The 25619-nt window shown below is 39.2% G+C and overlaps 1 protein-coding gene and 1 pseudogene across 2 annotated transcripts in view; both read left to right on the forward strand.

Moving 5' to 3' along the window:
* Positions 1-25619, forward strand: part of MAP3K21 (mitogen-activated protein kinase kinase kinase 21) — a 60618-nt gene that overhangs the window by 13207 nt on the left and 21792 nt on the right. For both annotated transcript variants that reach the window (XM_074316662.1, XM_019712885.2), the window contains exons 2-4: positions 2458-2638; positions 18439-18587; positions 19372-19547. In XM_074316662.1, the coding sequence (XP_074172763.1) occupies positions 2458-2638; positions 18439-18587; positions 19372-19547 (506 nt within the window). The remainder of the gene's footprint in view (positions 1-2457; positions 2639-18438; positions 18588-19371; positions 19548-25619) is intronic.
* LOC141567847 (NGFI-A-binding protein 1 pseudogene) lies at positions 14472-17558 on the forward strand (annotated as a pseudogene).

Here is a 25619-nt window from a genome sequence, read left to right on the forward strand (position 1 = left end):
TTTCTAAACTGTAAATGAGGTTATAATCCCCACTTCATAGAATGGTATGAGGATCAAATGAGAAATTAAATGCGTGGAAACAACTATAGAGGATCAGAAAGTGGTAGGTGATGTTCTTGTTAGAACTGGTGATAATTATCTAATTATCATTAATAAAAACTATTCCACTGAACATTTGATATACAAGGTACTGTGTGCGGTGATATTATTGGGGAACACAGGGGAAAGTTATAAAATATAGTTCCTGGGATTAAATAGTTTGTATGTAATTTAGGGCCATAAGTTTTAAGTGAAAAGATAACTGACAAAACAATATATGGATAATGAATGATTATGAAACAGTCGCTATTTTGTAGGATGCTCTAGAAAAGTTTCCAAAGAAAGCTGAACCTTGACTAGGAACAGTATAGATGGACAGAAGGAAGAAGAGGCCACTCCAAACAGAAGTGAGTCTCCCTGCCTCCGCCCCCGTCCTGCACTACATAGTATAGCATGGGGATTAAGAGTAGAAAAAATGGTAGAATTTGGCCTTGCTATTTATCTACCAGCTGTGTAACCATGGACATATAACCACCTTAAAACCTGACCCGTCATCTACGTAATGGATGTAAAAATAGAAGAGGGCATCCTTGCTCTCTAAATCTCACGGGTAGAAGATTGTTTGGGGAAAGAAATGTTACAACACAATAATATTTATTCAGTGTTGTGACTTATATAATAAGTCCCCACTCAGATATCTTTTCATGTTTAAACCTAGTATTGGTTCTCTCCAACTGCATTAACTCTTTGACTTTTACATCAGACATTTACAATGTTTGATGATACGATGGAAATACAACATGAATCCACAGCCAAGTGAAATTTCAAGCTTTGCAAAAGATATAGAATTTCCTGACATCCATGAAATTGATTTTGGCTAAAAACACTTTCAAACCCACTAATAAAGGAGTGTGTGTGTGTGTGTGTGTGTGTGTGTGTGTGAGAGAGAGAGAGAGAGAGAGAGAGAGAGAGAGAGAGAGAGAGAGAAATTTCCAAAAGATAAAGACAGCATTTGTGAAAAATTGATACAATCCGTCAACTGAGTGACATAGTTAGGGCCATGGGCTCTGGGGTCAAATGGCTTGAGCTTCACTGCTTCTCAGCTTTGTGATTTTGGACAGATGACTCAGCAACATCTCTATGTCTCAGTTTCCTTATCGATCAAGTCCAGATAATTAACAGTATGCCACCTGTAACATTGTGTGGTTATCTGATTAAAATCCCAAAGTGTATCTGACAAGTAGAATGGATTCAGTAAACATTAATTATCCCTGTAAATAGCATCTGGAAAAAATGGCCCTTTTTATGATCATGTTCCCAAAATCCAACATGATGAATGTCTTATGCTATTCTCAATTTTAAAGTGGTGAGACCAGAGGTAAATGTAGTGACCAGGAAAATGGAGAGGGCAGACCTGCGAGCATTCAGTTGGAGTAGAAGAGCAGAGCTACAAGTCGGGATGCAGGATTCTAAGGAGTAAGGAGGCAAGTTAGACAAAACAGTAAGTTTAAACCATTCCCTTTGTAGCAAATGGGACGAAGGAACTTGGATAGGTAGCTGCATTAGAACCTCATGGAAAACCCGGGAACATTTCTGCATGGTTATAGGCAGAGGAAAATCAACCAGGGGAGACAGGGACCCAAGGTGGGAAGGGCAGATGGGGAGTGATGGATGAGAAGGGCAGGTGGATATGCTGGTGGGGAGGATGGGGAGCACTTTTCTTTCAGGTACTGTTTCCCGAGAGCTCCCCGACCAGCGTGAGCTCTCCTGATAGTTGCCCCTGTGCAGCCTGCACTTGGTCAGGAGCCTGGGGCCTGGGAAGCCTCTGGATGTTTCTCCAGTTTTCACTTTTTGCCATATTTCAAGCTTCAGTAAAGCAATCATAGCTCCTAAAACATCTTCACAAGTCGAGGTACCAATGAGCATTTTGCAAATTTAATATAATGTTTGATAATAATTATTTATGATAACAAGTCATCTATTTGAGATATTCTCTAATATATTCAGTAGAAGAGACTGCATTTAGATGAGGACCTAACTTCTTGGGAAAATGAAATCTATTTTTTTTCCTATCAGGTAGACTTTCACAGACTTCTGATCCTGTGCTATCTCAGTAAATGTTCCCTGTTGCCAGAAATCATTTACTTTCACATAAAGAAAACACTCATGAAGAATGCTAAGCTCTATTGCATGTGGTGTGTGTTTTTTTTTAAAGAAAATCTTGTATAACTTTAGGCACTCCTGACCCACTAAAGGTTATGATACAAGTAATGTCAGGAAGATAAAATGGTAAAGTACAAGTTCATGCTCATGTACTCTGCCAACTGCAGTGAAGACTGTTTTTGTAAATGCAAAGGAAAAATGATGAGTGAAAAATCCTAAGAATATGAAAATATGCCCCCTTTGATTTTTCTTTAGTTTTGCTGCTTGAGAAGATAGAACATGATGACATCTGCAACAAAACGCTGAAGATCACAGACTTTGGATTAGCGAGAGAATGGCACAGGACCACCAAAATGAGTGCAGCGGGCACCTACGCCTGGATGGCCCCGGAAGTCATCAAGTCTTCCTTGTTTTCTAAGGGAAGTGACATCTGGAGGTAAGCACCATGCTTTTTGCTTTTGCAAACGTCTGCAGAAACTGGTTGCTAAGCTTCCTTTTCAGAGTCCCAAAGTATCTAGTAATTCTGAGCATAAAGGGTAATGGAGGCCTTTTTTGAAGGTTTTATCGTTTTGATCAAGACAGTATCATCACAGTGGAACAGGTAATTTCAGGTCATTGTTATGACTTCCATTTGTTAGCAGCATCTTCTTGTTAAATCTGAGATTTGATCAAAACGGGTTATAACTGGAGTTAACAGTAATGCCAAGATTTTGTCAGTAACTAAAAGGGAATTTTCACTTTAAACAAAGGTTTGATTCCTCATGATTCACAGATAGAATAGCATGGAAGGAGTTTGAGAAAAAAATTGAGATCAGCGCCTTCATTTATAGATTGCGTCCTCTAAAGATTAAAGCTTCCAGTTGAGAATGGAAAGCTGGACCCCAATGGGATCCCAGGTCACTGGATTTTCCATTCAGCTCTGCACCATCAGGGCACGAAGATGCCATCAACAGCAGAAGCACAAAGGAAGATCTCCGGTTAACAGTACCTGTGCACCAGGAGCTTATTTACCATTATGTAATGCTCACAGAGCCTGTGTAGAATTTTCTGGATTATGAAATTATTCCAAAATTAACTGCTGTGTATTACAATTCCAGCTTTTTTTCTGTTGTTTTTTAACAGCTGAATGAGATATAATTCACATATCACACAATTCACCTATTTAAACTGTACAATACAATAACTTTTAGTATATTATACACCACAATCAATTTTAGAACATTTTCATAACCCCAAAAAAGAAACCACACCCCTTAGCCATCACCCCAACACTGCATTCCTTCCAGGCAATGTGCATTTGGTATCTTTAGATTTGTTTATTCTGGACATTTCATATAAATGGAATCCTACAATGTGTGGTCCTTTGTGACTGGCTTCTTCCAGTTAGCACGGTGTCCCCAAGGTTCATCCATGTTGCAGTATGTGACAGAATTCCCTTCCTTTCTAAGGTTGAATAGGATTCCATCATGTAGATTGACCACATTTTGTTTATCACTTCATCAGTTGATGGGCATGAGAGTTGTTTCCACTTTTTGGCTGTTGCTGCTCCGAACATTCGAGAGCAGGTTTTTGTGAGGACGTGTTTTCAGTTGTCTCGGGCATATCCTGAGGACTTTGATTGCTGGGCCATATGCTAATTCTGTGGTTCATCATTTGGGAGCTGCCACACTAGTCTCCCAAGCAGCTGCTCTGTTCTCATTCCCAGCAGCAGCGTATGAGGGCTCCAATTTCCCCATATCCTCGCCAACACTTGTTGTTCCATGACAGTTTTACTCTAGCCTTCCTAGTAGTTGTGAAGTGGTATCTGGTTGTGGTTAAAATTCCAGGGTTTTTTTACAATAAGAGAAAACTATGGCTAATGGGAAATGTCAGTTGCTAAGAATCCATATCTGATAAATGACAGAACTGCTATTTGAGTCCAGATCTATCTGATTTCCAAAGTCATGATCAATAAAAATTTCCTCTTAAACCATTGGAAGCACTGGAAGTTACTTTCTCCAAATCACACATTAGGTCAGTGGCAGAATCTGTTAGTATAAGTTCCAAAAAATTCCTTTAAATTTAAAGCTCATCCTCTGCATTTAATATGTAATTTAATTGTTCTACTTATGACTTTTAAGAAATTTATCAACTGTATTAGGGGTTCTATAGTGCCTTAGGGCCATTGCGAAAAACACAAGTGCCTGAGCCCTTAATGAATTAGACCATCTGCTGATAGAGCCAGAGCATGTGTGTCTTTATAAAACATTAAGTTGTTTCCTTGATTTACTTACAGTAATTTTCTGACCATATGCTACCAAAATACTTAAGTGAAACAGGTGATTCTCCTAAGAAGTTATGTTTCAAGACTCTAAAAGCAAATAAAATACATCAAAATCAATTTTACATTTAAAACATTACCTCAGACTCTAACCATTTCATTTTGTGTGTTTCCTTTACAAAGTATGTAATTACAAGCAGTGGGATCACTGTACAATCTATATAAATGCTTTATAGCAACTTTATCTACTTTAAATATAGGAGACAGTTAAGAAGTAAGAAAAAAAAATTTCTAAAACCAGCCATAAAATGGGTCTTCAACTCTATGCATTCATTGGAGAGGTCATCTCTCAAAATTTGTTTATTTCTCATTCTCAGTTTTATAAGCTGAATTATCTGATTTTCAGTTAAAGCAGCTTATTAGAAGAAGAGAGAGGGACGCTAAGCTGGTAATAAAAACAGGCAACTAGAAACAAAATAGGTAGCAGGAAGATAAAAAGCATGAAATGCTATGAAAAGGACTAGGGACTGCTAACTTCTAGAGCCATCTACCTGTGGAGCTAAACATCCCCACCCAGCTGCAGGACGTGTTACTATAGCAAAGAATTCTAGAGTACTGGCATGTCAGGATGGGGAAGGGCACGGAAGGCCACCTCTGAATTGCACATACCTTTGCTTTAGCATCTCTTTTTCTAATATTCCCGTAAGTGCTGCTGACCATCTTGTGTCCCTACTGACCATCGTCCCCCACTTCCTTCCTCCATACCAGATGTTATACTGCAAGGTAACTGAGACGGCTGTTATCACTGAATTTTACAGTATCTCCTGTGATTAGCCCACACTTGCAGAGTAAGTATCCAAGGCCCTGAGAGGTTAAATTTCCCCAGGTTGTAAAACTAGTAAGTAGCAGACTCGGGCCCCAAGCCTGAGATCGACCCATGCTCTGACTGCCGCAGCCTGTCAGGCCGCGTGAGTGCTCAGGACGGGGCTTCATTTATACTGTACCCTCCCCGGTTTCAGAGAACAGAAAAATACGCATTATACTGTAGAAATATAGTTCCATTTTTCACATTGGATTTAACCAGGGTAAACCCTCTCCTCTGAAAAAGTGACCTATCCTGAAGTACTCATTCTCTGAAACTTTCAAGAAGTAAAGTTATATGGTCGTTACTGTTTGTTTTCGTTTTGTTGTTTGCTAATGACAATAGCAAGGAAGTTTCTTTAAATTTAGATGGTTTTCAGTTATTCTAAGATTTTTTTTGGTCCCCTGTTCTGAGGTGACTTTTGTTGATTGACCTATGAACAATAATACAGATACTTTTCAACAGATAACCTTTGAAAAATATTGGCTACAACTTCCTTGCTAATAGTTATAGCTTTGTATAATTTTCTACTATATATTTATTTTTTAAGAAATAAAGGAACAAACAAAACAGAAATAGAGTCATAGATACAGAGACAAACCGATGGTCTCCAGATGGGAGGGAGGTTGGGGGACAGGGTGAAAAGGTGAACGGATTAAGAAATACAAATTGGAGTTATAAAAACAGCCATGAGGATGTGAAGTGCAGCAAAGAGAATATAGTCAATAATATTGTAATAACTATGTAGATGTCAGATGGGTACTAGACTGATGAAGTGATCACTTTGTAAGTTAACATAAGTGTCTAATTATAATGTTGTATACCTAAAACTAATGTAATATTGTATGTCAACTATAACTGAAAAAAAAGTTTAGTACCTAGATTGCAAAAAATTTTTTTTTCAAATTTAAATAAAAATATAAAAGAGTTCTTTGAGATGATTGAACAGATATCACTATTATTTTATAGATAAGTTAACTCAAGACCAACTTTAAGGTCCCTATGAGTGGAGACATAGCTAGTAGGTAGTAATACTCCCAAAGCTCAAACTCAAGTCTGTTGCTTCTCGATCCAATTGTCTTTCAATGATACCTGTTATCCCAGTTCAGAGCAGGAGCCCCAGACTCAGGGGACCCGGGGCTCAAACACCTCTGCTTAGGGCCAGCAGAACATGAGTTGGAGGGTCCCTGAGACCCTGCAATTGGCACATTCTTTGGTTTCTACGTTCTTTTTCTGAATGCGTTCATTATTAAGTTTGGAGTTCAAGAGGCACTAATGGAGAGTCTTCAATGAAAAGTCATCATATCCAGGTATACTTGAACCTGGAGTCCAGAGAATTCCCAGCTCTGTGCAGACCAGGTCTTCTTCACAGAAGGCTTTTTCCATTGTATTTGTGATGGGTGAATCCCCATGTCTCTCAAGATTAGAAGATAATCCAAAATTCAAGCATTTTTTTCTTTAACTTAAACCTAATGAAGTTTTAAAACATTAGAAAAGTAAATAAGAGGTTGGAGTTCCGGGCAAGATGGCAGAGTAGATAAATGCTGTGCTTGCCTCCTCCCATGACCACATTAAAATTATAACTGAATAATAACACAATAAACCTGGAGAATCATCTGAAGGTTGGCTGAACAGAAGTTCTATAACTAAGGATATAAAGCAGCAGCCACATGGGAACTAATAGGAGGGCTGGAGATGGTAAATGGGCAGGCCCCACCCCCATGTGTGGTGGTTGAGGATGGGGAGGGATATCTCGGCAGTGGAGGTCCCCCCTGAGGAGCAAGGGACCCCAGCCCCACAGCAGTCTCCCCAGGCCAAGGTTCCAGTATTGGGAGGAGGTCCCCCACAACATCTAGCTTTGAAAATCAGTGAGTATTCTGACTGCTGAGGTGAGATAAGAGGGTGGTTGGAGACCCACACATCCTCTTAAAGGATCTGTGCACACAGACTCACTCACTTGGAGGCACTCACCCTAAGCTCCAGGGAAGGGACAGTGACTCAGGAGGCACCGGAGACATACAGGGAGAGACTAAGTTGTGTGGCTGCAGGGCAAGGGCTAGAGGGACAGCCACCATTTCTTCCATGTAGCCTACAGGCAAGCACCATCTTTCCTATGTTGAGCCCTCCACCCATGTGGCCAAATCTGAAACTGCACTGGCCTGGTAAACTCTGCTTGTGCCACACAGATGACTCCCTAGGGCCCTGCCCCACCCAACTCGAGAATCACTGGAGGTGCTTTTGATGGCCGGGCAGGCACCCCCACCCCATGCACCACAGGAAGCTCTTTAAGCCGCAAACACCAGGCCTTGGCTCATGCATCACTGGAGGTACTTTCGGTAATGGGTAACTAGCCCCAACCCATGCTGCAGTCTTTCATGGACAACTCTCAGTGGTCTGTGGTTGTTGGTGGTGGGCCTTACTGTGCTCTGAGACTTTTTCAAGGGGCCCAGGCTCAGCACTGGTATCAAACCTGAATCGTATGGCAGCCAGCCTTGGTTCGCAGCATGGCCTCTCCCACACACTCTAGGTCCAGCACAGGCAGTGAGAAACTGTAGATAGCTTTGTAACTCCTACCACATAGCCCCGAGATAATCACAGGCAGAGGCTGATCTTGGCCTGCACGGGGACCCCTCCAAAGAAGCTCCAAAACCAACACACCCAAAGTCTGGCTTTAGACCACAGCAGAGCACTACCAGATTAGCCCCACAAGCAGCACACCCAAAGGGTGGTCACAACAGGCACACGAGCTCACTGGAGTGAATCCCACTTTGTGGGGTCAGCTGCAACACAACATCTCATATGCTGCGGGTGTGGCCAATCTTCACAGTCAGTCTGCCGGAGAGTCACTCCCACCCACCGACCTGCCAACAGCAATCAAGGCTCAACTACAACAAGAGGGCACACACAACCCACACAAGGGACACTCCTGGAGCACATGGTACAGGTGATCAGGGAGATAGTGTCACTGAGCTATACAAGACACCTACTACATAAAGCCACCTGGCTAAGACTGAGAGACATTGGAGATCTGATACACAGAAACAAACCAGATAGGCAGCCAAAATGAGGAAACAAATGTGTCCCAAATGAAATGAGAAAAGTCCAGAAAAAGAACTAAATGAAATGGAAATAAGCAAACTACCAGATACAGAGTTCAAAACACTGGTTAATAAGGATACTCAAGGAACTTAGTGAGAACTTCAACAAAGAGATAATAACCATAAAAAAGGACATAGAAACTGTAAAAAAGAACGAATCAGAAATAAAGAATAAAATAAATGCAGACTGTACTAGAAGGGATCAATAGCAGATTAGATGAAGCAGAGGATCACTTCAGTGATTTGGAAGACAAGGAAGTAGAAAACACCCAATCAGAACAAGAAAAAGAAAAGACAATTTGAAAAATGAGGATAGTTTAAGGGACCTCTGGGACAACATCAAGCGTAACAACATGAGCATCATAGGGGTACCAGAAGGAGAAAAGAGACTGAAAACCTATTTGGAGAAACAATGACTGAAAGCTTATCTTATCTGGCAGAGAAAATAGATATACAAGTCCAGGAAGTGCAGAGTCCAATAAGAGGAATCCAAAGAGGCCCACACTAAGACACATCCTAATTAAAATGTTAAAGGTTAAAGACAAAGAGAGAATCCTAAAAGCAGCAAATGAAAGACAGCTAGTTATTTACAAGGGAACTCCTATAAGATTATTAGCTGATTTCTCAACAGAAACTTTTCAGGCCAGAAGGGACTGATAGGAAATAGGCAAAGTGATGAAAAGCAAAGACCTACAAGCAAGATTACTCTACCCAGCAAACCTATCATTTAGAATTGAAGGACAGATAAAGAGCTTCCCAGACAAGAAAAAGCTACAGGAGTTCATCACCACCAAACCAGTATTACAAGGAATGTTAGAGGGACTTCTTTAAGAAGAATAAGAAGAAAGAAAAGATCAAAATATGAATAATAAAATAGCCATAACTATGTATCTATAAGTAATCACTTAAAATGTAAATGGATTAAATGCTCTAATCAAAAGACATAGGATAGGGTGGTTGAATGGATAAGAAAGCAAGACCCTTACATATGGTGTCTACAAGAGACCCACTTCAGGTCAAAAGACACACACAGACTGAAAGTAAAGGGATGGAAAAAGGTATTGCATGCAAATGGAAATGAAATAAAAGCTGAGGTAGCAATACTTATACCAGACAAAGTAGACTTCAAAACAAAGACTATAATAAAAGACAAAGAAGGACATAAGTAATGATCAATCCAACAAGAGGTCATCACCCTTGTAAATATTTATGCACCCAACATAGGAGCACCTAAATATATGTCAATCAAGCAAACATTGATTGACATAAAGGTAGAGATCGACAGGAATACAATCATAGTAGGGGACTTTAACACCCCATTGACACCAATGGACAAATCTTCTAGACAGAAAATCAACAATGAAACAGCAGCGTAAATAACACATTAGACGAGATGGATTTAATTTATATTGTTAGACCCTTTCACCCCATGGCAGCAGAACATATATCCTTTTCAAGTGCACAAAGAACATTTTACAAGATAGGCCATATGTTAGGCCACAAAACAAGTCTCAATAAATTTAAGAAGCTTGAAATCATATCAAGCAACTTTTCCAACCACCATGATATGTAACTAGAAATCAATTACAAGAAAAAAACCTGAAAACACAAAACACATGTAGCTAAATAACGTGCTACTGAACAATGGACGGGTTAACAATGACAAAGAAAGAATCAAAAGACACCTTGAAACAAATGAAAACGAAACTACTACTACCCCAAGTCTATGGGCATAGCAAAAGCAGTCCTAAGAAGGAAATTTGCAGTCCAGACCTACCTCAAGAAATAAGAAAAATCTCAATGCAACAATCTAACCTTACACTTAAAGGAACTAGAAAAAGAATAGCAAACAAAGCTAAAAGTGAGTAGAAGGAAGGAAATAATAAATGAAATAGAGTCTAAAAAAAATATAAAAGATCAATGAAACCAAGAGCTGGTTCATTGAAAAGATAAACAAAATTAATAAACCTTCAAGCAGACTCATCAAGAAGAAAAGAGAGAGGACCCAAATAAATACAATCAGGAATGAAAGAGGAGATATGACAGCTGACACCACAGAAATACAAAGGATTATAAGAAAATATTACAAGCAATTATATGCCAAACAAATTGGACAATATGGAAGAAATTGATAAATTCCTAGAAACATACAATCTTCCAAGACTGAATCAAGAAGAAAGGAAATCTGAAACGGTTGATTACTACTTATGAAATCAAATCAGTAATCAAAAACCTCCCAACAAAGTACTGGACTGGATGGCTTCACAGGTGAATTTTACAAAACATTTAAAGAAGAATTAACACCTACTCTTCTCAAACTATTCTAAAAAATTCAAGAAGAGGGAAAGCTCCCAATTCATTCTATGAGGTCACCATTACCCTGATTCCAAAACTGGACAAAGACATTACAAAAAAAAAAGAAAATTATAGGCCGATATCCTTGATGAACTTAGATGCAAAAATCCTCAACAAAATATCAGCAAATCAAATTCATCAATACATTAAAAAGATCATACTCCACAATCAAGTGAGATTTATTCCTGGGATGCAAAGTTGGTTCAGTATCTGCAAATCAATTAACGTGATACACCACATAAAATGAAAGATAAAAGTCATATGACCATATCAATAGATGCAGAAAAGTTGTTTGACAAAACTCATCCATTTATGATAAAAACTCTCAGCAAAGTGGGGATAGAGGAAACATATCTCAACATAATAAATGCCATATATGACAAATCCATAGCTAACATCATACTCAATGGGGAACAGCTAAACGCGTTTTCCTTAAGATCAGGAACAACACAGGATGTCTTACTTCACTGCTTTTATTCAACATAGTGTTGAAAGTCCTTCCTACAGCAATCAAAAAAGAAAAAGAAATAAAAGGCATCCAAATTGGAAAGGAAAAAGTAAAACTGTCCTTATTTGCAGAAGACATGATACTATATGTAGAGAATCCCAAAGATTCCACCAAAACACCATTAGAACTAATAAATAAATTCAGTAAAGTAGCAGGATACAAAATTATTATTCAGAAATCAATTATATCTTTATACACCAATAATGATCTATCAGAAAGAGAAATTAAGAAAATAATCCCATTTACAGTTGTATAAAAAAAAACAACCTAAGAATAAATTGTATCCATGACACAAATAAGTGGAAGCATACACCATGCTCAGGGACAGGAAGAATTACCGTCATTAAAATCTCTGTACTGCCCAAAGCAATCTATAGATTCAATGCAATCCCTATCAAAATACCAATGTGATTTTTCACAAAACTAGAACAAGTAATCCTAAGAAAGAAGAACAAAATGGTAGGTATCACACTACCTGATATCAAACTATACTACAAGGCCACAGTAATCAAAACAGCATGGTACTGTCATAAAAACAGATACATAGATCAATGGAACGGAATAGAGAGCCCAGAAATAAACCCACATCTATGTGGTCAATTAATCTATGACAAAGGAGGCAAGAACCTACAGTGGGATAAAGACAGTCTTCAATAAATGGTGGGAAAACTGGACAGATACATGCAAAAAAATGAAACTGAACCAACATCTTACTCCATATACAATAATAAACTCAAAATGGATTAAAGACTTAAATGTAAGACCCAAAACCATAAAAGTCCTAGAAGAAAACATAGGCAGTAAACCCTCTGACACTGCTCGTAGTAATATTTTTTTCCGAAATGTCTCCTCGGGCAAGGGAAACAAAAGAAAAAGTAAACAAATGGAACTATAAACTAAAAAGTTTTTGCGCAGCAAGGGAAACCATCAACAAAAGGAAAAGACAACCTACGGAATAGAAGGTATTTGTCAATGATATATCTGATAAGGGGTTAATATCCAAAATTTATAGAAAACGTATACAACTCAACACCAAAAAAACAAACAATCCAATTAAAAAATGGGCAGAGAACTTGAATAGACATTTCTCCAAAGAGGACATACAGATGGCCAATAGACATATGAAAAGATGATCAATGTCACTAATTATTAGAGAAATGCAAATTTAAACCACAATGAGATATCACCTCACACCTGTCAGAATGGCCATCATCAATAATTCAATAAGTGCTGGCGAGGATGTGGAGAAAAAGGAGCCCTCATGCACTGATGATGGGATTGCAAATTGGTGCAGCCACTATGTAAAACAGTATGGTGCTTCTTCAAAAAATTAAAACTAGACCTACCTTTGACCCAGCAATCCACTTCTGGGTATTTATCCAAAGAAATCCAAAACACTAATTCAAAAAGATATATGCACCTCCATGGTCACTGCAGTGCTTATTACTAATAGCCAAGATATAGAAGCAACCTAGGTGCCTATTAATAGACAAATGGATAAAGAAGATGTATATATGTGCATATGTGCATATGCGCGTGCATGTGTATATACACACACATACCAGGGGTGCCAAAAAAATGTACACAAGTGGACACTTTGGTCAGCATTGCTCAAGCAGTTGTTCACCGTAATCAGAAGTGTCTGGATGCTGATGGGAACCACTTTGAGCCCTCTTGTATTTGCAGAAGCCAAATGTGACTTGTATTCATCTTTTGTTACCGGTATATATTGGGTATTACAATTTTAATACAGTTTTCCTTTATTAATATGTATATACATTTTTTGCACGATACAATCACACACAGAGGATGCCAAAAAATGTATGAATATACACATTTTAAGAAAGGAAAAAACTGTATTAATATATACCGATAACAAAAGATGAATACAAGTCACGTTTTACTTTTGCAATTACAAGAGGTGCTCAAAGTGGCTACTATCAGTGTCCAGACAATTCTGATTATGGCCAACTACTGCTTGAGTAACGTTGACCAAAGTGTTAACATCTTGGCACCCTCCACATACATATAATGGAATATTACTAAGCAATAAAAAAGAATGAAAACTTAACCATTTGCAACAACATGGATGGACCTGGAGGGTATTATGCTAAGTGAAATAAGTCAGACAGAGACACATACCGTATGATGTCACTTATATGTGGAACCTAAGAAACAAAATAAATGAACAAACAGATTACAAACCGACTCATAGATACAGGGAACAAACTGATGGCTGCCAGATGGGAAAGGGGTTGGGGGGCAGGGTGAAAAGGTGGAAGGATTAAGAAATTCAAATTGGCAATTACAAAATGGTCACAGGGATATAAAGTAAAGTATAGGGAATATAGTCAATAATATTGTAATAACTATGTATAGTGCCAGGTGGGTACCAGACAGATCTGGGGGGATCACTTCATAAATTATACAAATGCCTAACCACTATGCTATACACCTGAAACTAATATAAAATAATATGAAATGAACTGTAATTGAAAAATAGGACAAGCAAATATGACTGTAGGACTGTAATACTTATGTTAATAGAAATAAAAAAGAAAGTAAATATGATTATTCCTTATATGGTTATGTGTTTCCATTTAAAGACAAGTGAGTCATCTGAGTGACTGTTTTTTTGTGTATTAAAGTGTACTTTATGTTTTGAAGAAGATAAAGGGAAACGAAGTTACTGACTGGTGTTGTAGAAGAGAATAAATATATGTAATGTACACGCTTATTTCTGGGCTCCTCTATGCTACCTTCAAGTTTGTGGTAAGGGTGTGAAGTGAAATTTGGTCCTTCAGCTTCATTTTAAATTTTCATTTACAAGGCTTTGTACTGTGTATTTTCTCGGTTTTTGGAACTGCTTTTGCCTTGAAGACCCGAGCAGCAGAAAACCTACATCACATCTGCTGACACTCTGAGATCATAGCGACTACCGTTGTTCTTAGCTTTTCATGCCCATTTCACTTAAGCCTCTCCCTTACAAAAAGATGTCACATGCTACCAGCCGGCACAGGGAGGCCCACGTTGATTCCTTTTGTCCATTACCATTAAGCAGTATGATGAAAATATTAATAACATGTCTCCTGGGCGGCGGAGGCGGGCGGGGGAGGGGGAGGGTGCAGCGGGCCCGGGGAGGGAAGAAGAGGGAGGAGGAGGAGGGAGTACGCGGCGGGGGAGACGCCGCCGCCGCCGCCCGCGCGGCGGAGCCCGGAGGAGCCGCCGCCGCCACCGCGGCTGAGCGAGCGCCGTCGGGGCTGGCGGGCGGGAAGCGGCGGGTCGGAGCTGTGGGGGGAGCAGGGAGATCGCGCCCACCACTTTCCCTTCCCCCCTCGATGGGAGCGGGGGCGTCCCGGCCGCCGCAGCCGCCTGAGGAGGGAGATCCGCACCGGGCCGTCACTTCAGAGTTGGGGCTGAGCAGTCCTCGGGGGAGAGCGCGCCAAGATTGCTGCAGCCGCTGGCCGAGTTAAGCCTATCTACAGTAATGGCTGCGGCCTTACCCAGGACCCTGGGGGAGTTGCAGCTGTACCGAATACTACAAAAAGCCAACCTGCTTTCTTATTTTGATGCCTTTATTCAGCAAGGTGGTGATGATGTCCAGCAACTCTGTGAAGCTGGGGAAGAGGAATTCTTGGAAATCATGGCCCTGGTGGGCATGGCTAGCAAGCCCCTTCATGTTAGAAGGCTACAGAAGGCTTTGAGAGACTGGGTTACAAACCCTGGCCTTTTCAATCAGCCCTTGACTTCCCTCCCTGTTAGTAGCATACCCATCTATAAATTGCCAGAGGGATCACCAACATGGCTGGGAATCTCCTGCAGTAGTTATGAAAGGAGTAGCAACGCCCGGGAACCTCATGTCAAAGTCCCCAAGTGTGCGGCCATCACCTGTGTGCAGAGCTTGGGACAGGGGAAATCGGATGTGGTGGGGAGCTTAGCGCTGCAGGGGATTGGTGAGTCCAGACTCTGGCAAGGCCACCATGGCACTGAGAGCGAGCAGAGCCTCTCCCCAGCAGACCTTGGCTCCCCAGCTTCCCCAAAGGAAAGCAGCGAGGCACTGGATGCTGCCGCTGCCCTCTCTGTAGCAGAGTGTGTAGAGCGAATGGCCCCCACGCTGCCAAAAAGTGACTTGAACGAAGTGAAAGAGCTGCTGAAAACCAACAAGAAGTTGGCCAAAATGATCGGTCACATCTTTGAGATGAGTGATGAGGACCCATACAAAGAGGAAGAAATTCGAAAGTATAGTGCAATATATGGCAGGTTTGACTCAAAGAGAAAGGATGGGAAACATCTCACGCTTCATGAGCTTACTGTTAATGAAGCGGCTGCTCAGCTCTGTGTGAAGGATAATGCCCTGCTGACAAGAAGAGATGAACTTTTTGCCCTGGCTAGGCAGATTTCTCGAGAAGTCACCTATAAATATACTTACAGAACCACCAAGTCAAAATGTGGAGAAAGAGATGAATTATCTCCAAAGAGAATTAAAGTGGAGGATGGGTTTCCAGATTTCCAGGACTCCGTGCAAACACTCTTCTAGCAGGCTAAAGCTAAGAGTGAAGAAATTGCTGCTCTCAGTTCTCAGCCTGAAAAGGTGATGGCAAAGCAGATGGAGTTCCTTTGCACCCAGGCCGGCTATGAGAGGCTGCAGCATGCCGAAAGGAGACTGTCTGCAGGACTTTACAGGCAAAGCTCAGAAGAGCACAGCCCTAATGGCTTGACTTCTGATAACTCTGATGGACAAGGAGAAAGACCTTTGAATCTCCGAATACCTAATTTACAGAACAGACAACCCCATCATTTTGTGGTGGATGGGGAGCTGAGTAGACTTTACTCTAGTGAATCAAAGTCCCACTCATCAGAGAGCCTTGGAATTTTAAAAGACTACCCTCACTCAGCTTTTACTTTAGAAAAGAAAGTCATCAAAACAGAGCCCGAAGATTCAAGATAGCTGTGATTCTCACTGTTTTCTGGAAATGGCATCAGTTTTAAGGATAATGCTCCATCATAGAAATAAGCCTTAATAACCAGTGTTGCCTCATTCAGCTCAAAGAGATTTCATAGCCAAAGCATAACGACTAATAATACAGTAGTCTCTGGAAACCTTCCTAGACAAAACAATAGACACAAAAGAAAAAAATTGAGAGAACGTTGTAACAGAAATATTGATCCATTCACATTCCTGTGTAAGTCATTTTATGTGGAAAGGCTTACAAATTAATATTGTGAGCATTCATTATTTAAGAATATACAATGTATTTGTGTAATTTATAGAAGTAAAATCTAGATGTTGAGACCTGTTTGGTCCAACATATGTGGATACAATTTATTTTACTTGAAATTTCATTGTCTACTTTAAGTGTATTTAGCGTAAATATTATATGTCACAGTTTAGATTTTTTGCAGTTATAAAAAAAAGAAAGTTTAAGTGATGTAGTTCTGGCAAGGTTGCAATGACTTTGGAAAAATGGAAAGCAAATACACTCAATTTAAGCCAAGGAAAATATTGTGGATTTAGTATTTGATGAAACTGATTTTGTTTAATAAGAAATGTGTTGTTTCTGGTAGTAAAATATCATTTTCACTGGCTTAATCAGGCCCATGTACACAATTAATAAATACTGGAGTAAAGTTAAAAAGATGAGAAACAGTAAAAAATCTTTCTTACCTAGTTGACCCAGATTGCATGATATGATAGCTATTTAGGATATAACAAAAATAGGAAGCTATTACTTTGATAGAGAACTTGAAACAAGTGGACTGATAGGTAAAAGCCTTGACTTAAACATTGCTATTTCAGAATGTATTACATAGATTAAGACACAGTAAGTTAACCCTAAATGTGATAAGGATGGTGACTGTTAACAAAGACTGTAATATATAATAGAGTAAATACTATTTTATGTCCAAAAATTCTTCTCTATGTACTGGAGTCAGAGAAACTAAATGGCTCTCCCTGGGGAATGTCGACTCATCCAAACCTTCACAAGTGTGGACAATCACTGTATCCACATTTGCAGGCAGGTTTTTATGGAGGTTTAGTTGACACCTATATTCATTATTTATTTTATAATTTCATTTTTGTATACCTTTTAGATTTGTGAATGCAGTTTTTTCTTAAATTCATTTTCACTTGAAAGTATGTTTTAATTCCCCCTATTTAATTAATGGGCTGTGTGCATATATTTATGGGGGTGTGTTTAAATGTTAATAATGTACTTGTGTACTTATGAAAATTTCACATTGGAATCTATAGTAAAACAAATACTACTTCTACCAATTTATATTTTTTCTGTTGGTTTAAGAGAGAAGGTATTTGACAGCTTTACCTACTTCCTCCTTTCACCTAAACCCAGATATTGCCGAGAAGATGTATTGACTTGGATATGTGTTTTATTTTGTTTTCAGTTCTGCTCTAGGTCATAACTGTGTAAAAAATATTAAGTCATGATCTGTTATACTAAAATTCATCAGCCAAATGTTAGATGAAATGTCTGTACTGTAGTCTCTGATCACTGTCACGTATATAATTGCTTTTTCATTTTGATTTATAGACTAGCTTTACAGTAGAAACACCAGTAAACAACTTTTATACTATTAAAAGGCTTTTTTCCCTTCCAAAAAAAAAAAAAATAACATGTCTCCTAAAATACGAAGGGAGAAGCAGAAAGATACACACTTTCTAAAACCTTTGAAGAGAATCCACGTGATTCCATCTCAGTCCTGTGGTATGTAGTGTGAGATTTCTGTGGGGCTAGAATCTTTACATCCTAACAATCCTCCAGTGGTTTTATCTCAGTGTGGGGAAATGAGATAGAAGGACAAACATCGAAACAACCACTTTACTCTCAAAGTGTAGCCTGATGCGGACCCTGCTGAATTCAACCATGTACCGCTCCTAAGCTTTCCTGTTCATGAAGTCGTTTAAATTCCTCTGGCGAATGCACAGCTGATTTCTGCGAAGGAATGTGTTTGAGAGGGGAACTGGAGGAGCCCACATCTCTCCTTGGGATGAGGGCCACTCAGGGGCTCTGTTGGAAGAGAAGAGTCTTCCTGGGAGCAGGAGGACGGTACTGATACATTTATCCCACCAAGTGTGTCGTAAGGAAAAGACAGCGTCTCACCCTTTTCACTTTATGAAAACTTGGCTTTCTAGCTATGGAGTCCTGCTGTGGGAGCTGCTCACGGGAGAGGTCCCCTATCGTGGCATTGACGGTCTCGCTGTGGCTTATGGGGTAGCCGTCAACAAGCTCACGCTGCCCATCCCATCCACCTGTCCCGAGCCGTTCGCCAAGCTCATGAAAGGTATCTGTGCACCAGTCTCTGTGTGTATCTGTCGGGGCACAGGGACTTGCTCATCGGAACATCTCTATTCTTTTAACCCAAAGAGTAATTTCTGTCATTCTCATTTTCAAATGCTTTTAAGTACTTACATAAGACTTAGAAACCTTGTCTTTGATCTAAGATGTCAGGTCTAAGTAACTTAAAAACAGTCCAGTTTTATCAGTGACTCATTTATGTACAAAATTCAACTGACTGGTAGTAAAGTTTTCACCAAGTACACGAGCAGAGTTCAAAGACAATACTGAATTGACTCCCCATCTGCTATTTTTTAATCCTACCTAAGGATCAAAAATGTTTTACAGTCTTAACTGGCATGGTTTGCCATGACCTTATCTATTTAATCCTTATCTCTTAAAAATTAACTAGCTCTTTTTATAAACAGCAAGTTAGCTTACTTAATTATTAGACTATTTCTCAGAACCCCTCCCTTGATTATAATATTTTAGAGACTTTGGTTTTCTTGAATTATGGAACTCTATCTCAGTAAATCATCTGGCCGTCTGAGGCCCCCAAACAGAGTTCCTGGTAAGGCAAGGAAAATGTACCGATGTCATAAAATAGAGACAACAAGAGGCCTATCTGATAGTAATTATTATGCATGCTGCTGACATGTACACTGTGTAAAATACAATAGTCAAAATCATTATCAGGAGATTTTTAAAATATGCAGCAGACAGTATCAGCATGGGCCGATAAGCTGAACGATGCTGAGAAATGGAATTAATGTGATTCTTGTTTATTTTAGAATGCTGGCAACAAGACCCACATATTCGTCCATCATTTGCCTTAATTCTTGAACAACTGACTGCTATTGAAGGGGCAGTTATGACTGAAATGCCTCAGGAATCTTTTCATTCCATGCAAGATGACTGGAAGCTGGAAATCCAACAGATGTTTGATGAGCTCAGAACAAAGGAAAAGGTGAGCGAGATATATGTGAATTGCCTAATATACCCACAGTTAGGAAGGCGGTGGAAAACATGAGTCAATAACCACTGTTAGCATTATTCTAAACTATTTTCAGACATCAGTATTTATTGATTCTTGCCTCTGGTTAAGACAAAACAAAACAGAACTGTACTCGAAATGTGTAATTGGAAAACAAAGAACCTTTTATTTGGGCTCATTTGGAAATGTTAAAAAAAAGAGGAGAAAATAGTGTAATGAACCATTTGTATGCATTTAACATGTTTCAGTAATTGTCAATGTTTTGTCATTTTGATCATCTCTTTTGCCCATTATCATCTTTTTTTTTTTTTTTTTTTAAACTGGGGTATTTTAAATTAAATCCTAGACTCATGTCACTTTACCCTTCAGTGTTTCAGTATGCATTCAAGTATGCATATCTAACTGGTAAGAATTTTCCAAATAGTACTCTTGCTATTATTATCTTAAGAAGTAACAGTAATTTTTTGATACCATATAATACTCCATATTCAAATGTCACAGTTTCAAAGATGTCTTGCAGTTGGTTGGTGCAAATTTGAATTTAAATAAGGTAACCCGTTGTTTCCAGTTGTGTCTCTTAAAGCCTCTTTTAGGCTAGTCCTTCTTCCCCTAACCTCCTTTTGTCTCCAAGGCATTGCTTTGTTGGAGACACTGGGAAAATGTGTAACTTTTGAACTTTGTAATATAATGAGGTAAGCTCTGTTTGGTTTATATATTTTAAGAAGAAATAAAAACCTATATGTTAAACACGCTGAAGCTGTATTTATGTTCCCCAAAAGTGAAACATGATGAGTAAAAACATACCTAATTGGAAGGCAGACTAGCTGGGAAAGGAATTTGGTTATATGGTCTCCTTTGACTGGTGACAAATGACTGTTAACTGTCACCGAAGAACCCCAAGCTCAAGGCATGGTTCTGTGCTTCACTGGCAGTACGTATTTAAATTTGAGAGAGATTTTGTTAGTACTTGGGCATTTGATGAATCAAGGTCTATTCTGGTGGTCGGAAGTATATAACTAACTGTTCAAGAGGTTAAATTCTTCTTTTGTGCCTGCAATAATGGGCTGTCGTACAACACAGCAAGTTTTTTTTATTAGTTTCAAGTGTACAAAGCTTCGTAATAGTTAGACATTTACACTCCCCACAAATTAATAACCTCCCCAATTTGCTACCCCTCTGGCATCATGTATAGCTGTTACAATTCCATTTACTATATTTCCTGTGCTGTACTTTGCATCCCATGAATACACACACACACACACACACACACACACACACACACACACACGGGGCGGGGGGTGCCAAAAAATGTACACATGACTTGTATTCATCTTTTTTCATCAGTATATATTGAGTATTACAATTTTAATAGTTTTTTCCTTTCTTAAAATGAGCATACATTTTTTGGCACCCTCTACATATATTTAATTTATAGTTGACATTCAATATTATTCTACTTCAGCTTCAGGTGTACAGCGGTGGTCAGGCATTTACAGTCTATTAAGTGATTCCCCCCTGAACACTTCAAGTTTTTGATAAAGCCTTTATAAAGCTATATAATTGTCCAGAAAGGAATTTTCATACTTCATGTATTTGTGATTCTTTTTAAGTAGGCAGTAGTGCTTTGCTAAATAAAGAGTCCATGTGTTTATGACACTGAAAGGTGGGTTACAGTGTAGCTGAGGGTCATTCTCTCATGGTAACATGACCTTGACTTACGTGGTTTGGCTCTGATTGCATCTCTGGACTTTCACACTGGCCACAATACCAAAGGCCAATAGCCAACCTAAGTGCAAAGGAAGGGGCAAAAGAGGGGATGCAGAGTTGTGGTTCAAATGCCTCTGCACAAACATTTCTTGGGCTACTATATGTAATACTGCATGATAATGAGACAGCAGATGCCCAGATTCTACCCTTGAGTAGCTTACTTCTCCTGTTACCCTGCTGAATTGGGAACTAATACGTTTGTCACAGGTATTCCCCAAAGTGCAATTGTTTTCTTAAAAAATAATAATAAAACAATTTAAATACATATTTATTGGGAAATTGTTCGGAGCTTCTAATTATTTTCCAGCAAAACTATATTGAGTATCTACTGTGTGCTGGGAACAGTGTGAGGATGCAAAGGTGGAGATGGCAGTCTGCGCCCTTGAGTGGTCCTTTGAGTACCAGGCAAGGCATCTGGATCCTGTTAACAAATTTTAAAGGGGCTTGAGGTACTGCCTTGGTACATTTTCAAGCCAAATATGGAAGTCAGCCTTCTCCTCACCCCCACTCTGCCTCCCCTCATTTTGCTTCCTTTTTTGTGATAATGGGATTACTGTTCTCTTAGGTGCCCAGTCTCACAGGTCTTGGAAGATGTTTCTCTTGGTCTCCTATGTGACAAAGACCATTGGTGGTAACTCATTCCCCTCATCCCTATGTCCTCATGTCACCTGCGTGACTGCAGCTGCATCCTAGCTGGCTGCTGGGCCTCCAGTCTTGCTCCCCAACTTATCGCCTCAGCACCACCAGTGACCTTTCTAAGACGCAAATCTGATCATCCTTGCTTCAGTGGCCAACTCCGTTTCCTTATTAACTTCTTTGGTTCTTCCACAGTTTGCCTCCCTTCATCCCCAGCCGCACGGAATTCCTTCCAGTGCCTCTGATGCCATGCTCTTCACTTCAGGCCTTTCTAGTCATTCTCTCCTCTGTCCAGAACACTGTCGCCCCAGCATTCAGCCCCGCCTCACAATCGCTGGCTCTGTCCTTCTCAGTCTTTCAGAGCCCCACCCCCTCCTGGGCTCTGCTGCATCAGATAAACAGTTTGTTTAGTGTCCTGCACCTCCCTGATCATGGCTGGCACCAAGTCACACTTTATTATTCCTAGTTTGTTTAATTGTTCTTGGTCTGCCTTCTCTGCTAGATAATAAGTTCATGAGCTATACTATTTCCTTCTCAGCCATTTTCATCCACATGATTGAACAAAGTACTCAGTACATGGTAGGCATTAAATAAGCCTAAAGTTTCTTAATATACTCCTGATATGTATGTTAATAAATGAGAGGTATTAGTAATTGTTATTATTACTATTTTAAATGAAAAGGGAATTTAAAAGGGTGTAAATGTTATGAATTCTGTTATGAATCTTATGCTATAACACAGGCATACAACTCAGCTATTTAACGTCTGGTTATATATTCCTGAGAAACTTCCACACATGTGCACAAGGAAATGAACGTTGTTCATTGAAGGATTTTTGTGATAGTGAAAAACTGGAAGCAACCCAATATCTATTAATAGGGGAACAGGTGCCTAAACTGTTGTGTGTTCCTACAGTGGAAATCTGTACAGTAGTTAAAATGAATGAAGTCTAGCTACGTGTTTCAAACATTATATTGCGTGGAAAAAGCGAGTTGCAGAAGAATAATTACATTAAGTAGCATTTATATAAATTTATAAAATCACATAAACCAAAACTGTTCAAATGTACAAAAAGACTAACAGTATAGACAGGGGAAGGATACAAATCAACTAAGAACAGCAAATCTGAAGAGGGCAGGGATAGGATCAGAGTCTAACAAGCATATGACTTTAACAGACCTGACACAGACATGGTAAATATTTAGCATCTGTTAAATATTGATGATGAGTGCATGGGAATTTGCTATTCTACTTATAGCCCTTTTGCCACAATGGTCAGAAATATCTGAATGAATATATCTGAAATTTTTCTACATAAAAATAATGTCATTTATATACAAAGCAGCTCAAATTCTTATTAAAAACATAAAATAGTCAAAATACCAACTTTTTGTTTTTTGTGGATTTGACACATTTTGGAAAAAAATTTGAAATCCATTAACACAGCAAAAGAGATAGTATGGTTTAAATATTTCATAATTTGCAATGATTAAAAATAAAGATTAGAGAGAAATATGTAAGCTGCACAAGCCATTTTTTTCCCTAAAGTTTTTTTTTTTTATCAAGTAGTAGACTTATAGGTAATTAATTCACTGTCTTCCTTAGGTTTTGCGGTATTTTGTAAGTTTAAAAATACAAGACTAGCAAATGCAACCTTAGACCCTGACACTGCTAATAAATCCATAGAGCTCATGTGATAAGAATAATCCCGTTTGACTGTCAAGATCACATCCATGGTGCTGTGTTTGGCTGTCGGCCTCCCAAGGACAGCAGATGGCCAGGAAGGCAGGAGAGGGCCCTGGAAATCTGAGCAAAGTACAGAGGGTACGGGGTGGGGGGTTAAGGGGGCTGCCCTCACGTACTGGAAGAAACTTCAAGTAGATGAGGGAGGAAATACGTTTCATGTTGTTTCAGAGTTCAGAAGTAGGGCTGTTTGTTTAGGTGGATACTCCCAAAATTTGGATTAAAATTTGGTCCTCGAATCAAGAGCTTTCTAACACATGCAGCTGTGCAGTGCTGGTGGAACTCAGGCGGACTGTAGGGGTATCTGTGTGGGATGTTAAGAACTGTGCTAGGCCCTCCCCATTTCTCAGCATTAAGCCTTTAGTGGAATGCCAGCATCCATAGCAGTTAGTATCATGGTTAAGACCAAGGACTGGAGCCAGGCAGCCTGGCTGGCATGGGGCCCTGCCACTAGCTGACCTAAGAGTGTCCTCGCCCTGCCGGCCTTGTCACTTAAATGTCACAGGAACACTGTGGCCCTCAGAGCAGTGTGAGACTTAAGTGAGTAAAAGATGCAAAGATGACTGTTCCTTAGTGAGTGCTAAGTAAGTGTTAAGTGTTAGGACCAAAAAGTGATGGCACCATTCCCAGTCCCAGGTGACAGGGAAACTGGGCTCTGGGCAGTGATACTCGAAAATGGCTGACTGGATTACTTTACAAATCCTGCAGTTCTTTGAAGGATTACTTTCGGTGATATTATTCATATGTTTCTTGGAAACTTTAATACAATTTGTTAACTTAAAATGATGCAGAAAATATTGATCGTTTTTTCTTTACACTTCCCCAAACTGTTTTCAGGAATTCTAAAATCAGATGTTTAATAGCAAAAATAAAAAAAGGTTTTGGGGAATGAGAGAGGACTTTGAGGAAAAATAAAAGTTAAAATCACAGGATTTATAATTTGTAAGTAATAATTATATCAATGTTTCACCGCTATGTTGTACACCTGAAACTAATAGAATACTGAATACCAACTGTAATTGAAAATTAAAACAAAAGAAAATAGAAAGAAAAAAATTGGAAGTAATGTTACTAATAAGTAATTGTTATTTTAAACTATTTTAAGTATTTTTAATTAATGATAATTATTTATCAATAGAGACATATCCAGTGAGTTAATTCTTATTATATATGATATAAAAATGAAAAAGCATGCTTCAGGAGTTGAGCTTTGCTCTTTTGCTATTTTGAGGTTTTACAGTAGTTCCTTTGTTATTCTTCAGATTCATTTTTTAGCTTTCCTGTGGTGGTGTCTGCTTTTTCTTTTTATGTGATTTTTGCACAGTGCTCCTTGAAATACAGCATTTATGGAATCCCGTAAGCCTTAAGCCTTCGATTTACAATGAACGCATATAGAATACATTTCTTGCCTAAAGGTGTCTGACTGCGTCTTTTTTGATGGAGTTGAACACAGTGTACGTGCTTTATCTTCCTTTGTTGCTCACTGATTGCTTAAGGTAGGAGGCGTCGGACTTGGGATTAATGGTCAGTCACTTGGTCTGCATTACTCAGTAAACTGCAGCCTCCATAGATGCTGGTTCCTCCCTAAATTCTTGGCTTCTTATCTCCGTGTGTCTGTCTTTGTGCGTTGGGTGTACAAAGTGTCTTTGAACCCCTATATGAAGTCAAGTCACCATTAATGATTAACATCTTCTGCCAGGAGTCTGGACTGGCCATTATGAGAACGGCCTGTGCCAAGCAATTAAACAAATATCACTGCTTAGTAATCTCAGCAACCAAAAGAATTTTGTGTGTGTGTGCTTTATAATTTCAAAGTATTCAAAAGGGTTCTAATACTGCACGCAATTTTGCTTTTGAATGTTGTAAAATTCATTCAGAAGGAAGAGTGCTTTGGCTGCT

The sequence above is a fragment of the Rhinolophus sinicus genome, linkage group LG12, assembly GCF_036562045.2.
Source record: "Rhinolophus sinicus isolate RSC01 linkage group LG12, ASM3656204v1, whole genome shotgun sequence".
Lineage (NCBI taxonomy): Eukaryota > Metazoa > Chordata > Mammalia > Chiroptera > Rhinolophidae > Rhinolophus > Rhinolophus sinicus.